At 46.1% G+C, this 3,860-nt stretch overlaps 1 protein-coding gene across 1 annotated transcript in view; it reads right to left on the bottom strand.

Moving 5' to 3' along the window:
* Positions 1-627: 627 nt before the first annotated feature.
* The window catches only part of GPR37 (G protein-coupled receptor 37 (endothelin receptor type B-like)), a 70,023-nt gene continuing 66,790 nt past the window's right edge, over positions 628-3,860 (bottom strand). Inside the window, exon 3 of the mRNA XM_006764313.2 lies at positions 628-1,931. Coding sequence (XP_006764376.1) covers positions 1,113-1,931 — 819 coding nt within the window. The 3' untranslated portion in view covers positions 628-1,112. The remainder of the gene's footprint in view (positions 1,932-3,860) is intronic.

Raw genomic sequence — 3,860 nt, 5'->3', positions numbered from 1 at the left:
TTTGCGGAATGCCAATTCAAAGGTAGCATTTGAATATTCAAGTGTTCTAATCAAGATATATAAATATTTTATTACTCCACTACTGTACTTTCAGTCTACTTAAAAAAAATGAGATCACACAGATTTAATCAAGTTCATTGTTTAAAAGGAGGAGAATTAGCATTCAGAGTGCTTCCCATGAGAGTCACAGCGCTGCAAGGTCAGAGGGAAGTGGGTGACGAGTGTATTGTATTTTAGTCCTTAATTCAGCTCATTATTCCTTATAGGAAACCCTACAGGTCTACATGCTAGTTGAAAGGTAAATTAAAAAATAATAATAAAATAAGATAGTTTCTTCCTACTCTGCTGTGTATTCGTATTTTGTAAATATTTGGAAGTAATTTTACATCTGTATCTAAATATTAAAATACAATTTGTTTTAACATGATATAGTTTTCTGAGCCATGCATATAAAATAGTACTACTGTATTAAGAAGACTTGATAACACAGTGATGACCTACCTTAAGGGAAAATGAAATTATAAAACAATAAGGCCATTTTTAACTTGTGCATAGAACCAGTAATTGTGTATTTAAGGCAATTAAAAGATTTATTGAAAATTGGTTAAAAGTAGATTGACAATGGTATTAAAGAATAAAGTGTCATTTATTTGGCGCTACCTTGTGAATGTCTCTGATCTACAAATCATCTCATGATGTATGTACAACATACTTTCAATTACAACTCAAACATAGCATAACCTACAAAATCACATGGCTCTCATCAACATACAGCGATTATATTTTGAAAAGAAAGAAAATTAGCAATTCATTAAGGGTGCGAGAACTTTTTTTTTTCCCCCCCGAAGAAAATATTAGCACCATACCGGATAAAATGATCTAAAACTACTGGCCTCCTCGGACTTCTTCAATAACTAAATATAAACCTTTTTCTTTTCCAAGCACAAATATTAATCTGCAAAATCAGTTCTACAGTCGTTAATAGTTCTCTCTTTCTTTTTGTCTGCATTTCTTTCCCGGTCAGGAAAAAAAATAAGAAGTAAAAACTTTCCCAGGGTAGGAAAATAAAAAAAAATCAAAAAAAAAAAAAATCGAAGCAAACCCCGCGCCCTTCAGCAGTGAGTTCCGACAGAAGCGAAGGTGGACATCTCGCGGCGGATGGTGCTGAACGGGGACAGCTCCAGCTCGGTGGTGTACTCGTTGTCGTTGTCGTCGCTGGCGGCCGCCGAGGACTTGTGCGCGCACTCCTCGCAGCAGCAGCAGCAGCACTCCAGGAAGGCGCGGCTGAACGGCCTGCACAGGCAGAAGAGGATGACCGGGGTGACGCAGGACTTGAAGAACAGCAGGAACTGGCTGATGATGTGCAGCAGGTCCATGGTCTGCTGGGAAACCCCGGTGGCCATGTAGGCCGTCACGATGTTGTAGATATTCTCGGGGATGATGCAGAAGCCGTACAAGATGGTCAGCGCCACCACCGTGCAGTTCATCTGGCTCTCGAGCTGGATCTGCCGCTTGTTCCCGCGCGTGCAGGCCTTCTCCGCCTGGCGGATCTTCCGCGCCGTCACCAGGGAGCAGGTGATGGTGAACAGCGTGGGCAAGCAGAAGTAGCAGCCGAAGTACCACCAGAGCCTCGCGCCGTCGTAGGTGAGCGCTAAGACGTAGATGGTGTCGGGCAGGTCCGGGGAGATCTTGATGACACAGCGTTCGGCGGGGGCGCGGCCGCCGAAGCCCACGTCCTCCTTGCTCAGCTGGCGCAGGACCACCTCGGGCAGCGCCAGCAGGAGCGCGCCCACCCATATGACCGCCAGCTTGGCGGTGGTGGAAGAACAGTTCTCGATCATCTCATAGTACATCTGCACGTTGGTGGCCGCCCGGAAGCGGTCTATACACAGAGCACATAAGGTGAAGGTCGTCACTCCCAGCGAAGCAACCTGTGGGAGGAACACAGAATCGGGGTGATATCACTGTAAGAAGGAAAAATGAAAATGGGGGTGGGGGGCAGGAAATGTAGTGGTTCAGGGCCATAGGGTCAAAAAATTTTAGATCTGGAAAGATCTGTAAAGATCATTTAGTGCAACACCATTTCATTGTAGACTAGTGTCCTGGTGCATGGATTCATGCACATTGAAAGGAAATTAATTAGTCCTTCCGGTGCAGGTCCCAGGGGGTGGCCGGCAGGGTAGGACAGAGCGAGATGGGCTGGACATGCCCTGGAGCCAACCTCCCGCAGTCTCTCCCCGGGCTGCCACACCTGGGCAAGCTCAAAGGGCATCTGCAGAGTGAGCAGGGGCCCTCTGGCAGGTAGGTTCCCTCACCTTGGCCTGCGGAAATGGGGCTGAAACTGGCTCTCCAACATCCCCCCGAAGGGGTCCCAGAGTATGAGAGGAATTCTGAGGAATTGGCCTCCCTCCTCTCTGGTTCCGGGTTGTGTCACCCAAGAGCTGCCGCTCCTGCGTTGAACATCTGCTACTGGTAGTCAGTGCACATCATAGCTACTGGCCAGCTGGACAGGAGGGGGAGCAGGCTGGGACCAGGGACCCCATCCGTGCATGATTGGGGCTGGGGAGGGACTGTGGGAGGGCTCCAGGGTGTGTCTGGTCTGTCTCACCACACTCCTGATCAGCCCGACCTCAGGAGCAAGCTAACCTACCGGTCAGAATGTCTGCCCCCTGGGGGTCGGTGAGTGTCATAGCAACCGGTCAAATGAACTGTTGGACACTTAGCATATTAGGCTTTATTATGTAGGATAAGAACACAGAGACCCCAAGAATTTCAGTCATCATGAAAATGCCTGCCACCAGATGGGCTGGAGAAGGAGTAAGGATCACTGAGTGTTTCCCATTGTCATTAGCGAAGAGGATGGCCATGTTTTCCAGTGTGACGGTCATTAGTATGCCTTACACACAGCAGATATTCAAGAGCTATTGCTTCCAATAAACTAGGTAAGAGTAGAGATCTCTTCCAATTTCTCCTAAATATAAATGAAAGTATTTTAATATTATTTTTTGCATATATCTATGGGAAACAAAAAAGGGAAATTCTCTAGAGGTCATCACCAAAGAGAAAACAAACTTCAAACAGGTCAGTAAACTCCCCCCCAACCCCCTTCACCCACGGGTTCCAACCCCTACCCCCACCCCATGCTGCACGTTTTCCCTAGACACATCTGCTAATCCTGATGAGATTTCCAAGTCATTTAAACTAGAAGGTGCCTAAGTACATAGGTAGTAAACAAAACTGTGGCCACTGTGATGGAGATTAGGTCAAAGATTCCTTGTGAATTTGGAAAGCCCCGAAAAGTGACATTTTCATGATTATAAAGAGAAAAAAAACAAGCAAGATAGTGGAGGAACTTGTCTGGCTTTAAGGGTTTGGTTCTAGGTGAATTGGGGAGTTGAAGGGGAAGGGCAAATTCCAATCAGAAGCCTGAATTGATGCTGGACTAGAGCCAGAAATCACACCAGCTACATGGCTCAGAGAAACCCACAATGCATTTTAAAATGGTCCCAGGCACTGGAAAAGTGAGCATGAAGTCACTTTAAAACCAGGCCTCAAAGAAATCACACAGATAAAATTTCAGGGAACGTGAACGCACAATTAAAAATCGCAATATGGCCCTGGTTGGTGCGGCTCAGTTGGTTGCACTAATCCCATGCACTGAAAGGTCACTGGTTCAATTCCGGTCAGGGCACAGACCCAGGTTGTGGTTTGGTCCCTGGTTGGGGTGCGTATGGGAGGCAACCAATGGATGTTTTCTTTTTCTCCTCTCTCCCTCTCCCTTCTCTCTCTAAAATCAATAAATACATATTTATAAATCAATAAATAATAAAAATCACAATATGCAAGAAACAATCCACCAC

The sequence above is a fragment of the Myotis davidii genome, unplaced genomic scaffold (genome assembly GCF_000327345.1).
Source record: "Myotis davidii unplaced genomic scaffold, ASM32734v1 scaffold179, whole genome shotgun sequence".
Lineage (NCBI taxonomy): Eukaryota > Metazoa > Chordata > Mammalia > Chiroptera > Vespertilionidae > Myotis > Myotis davidii.
Note: the sequence above shows the minus strand (reverse complement) of the source record. Positions and strands in the feature narration are given on the sequence as shown.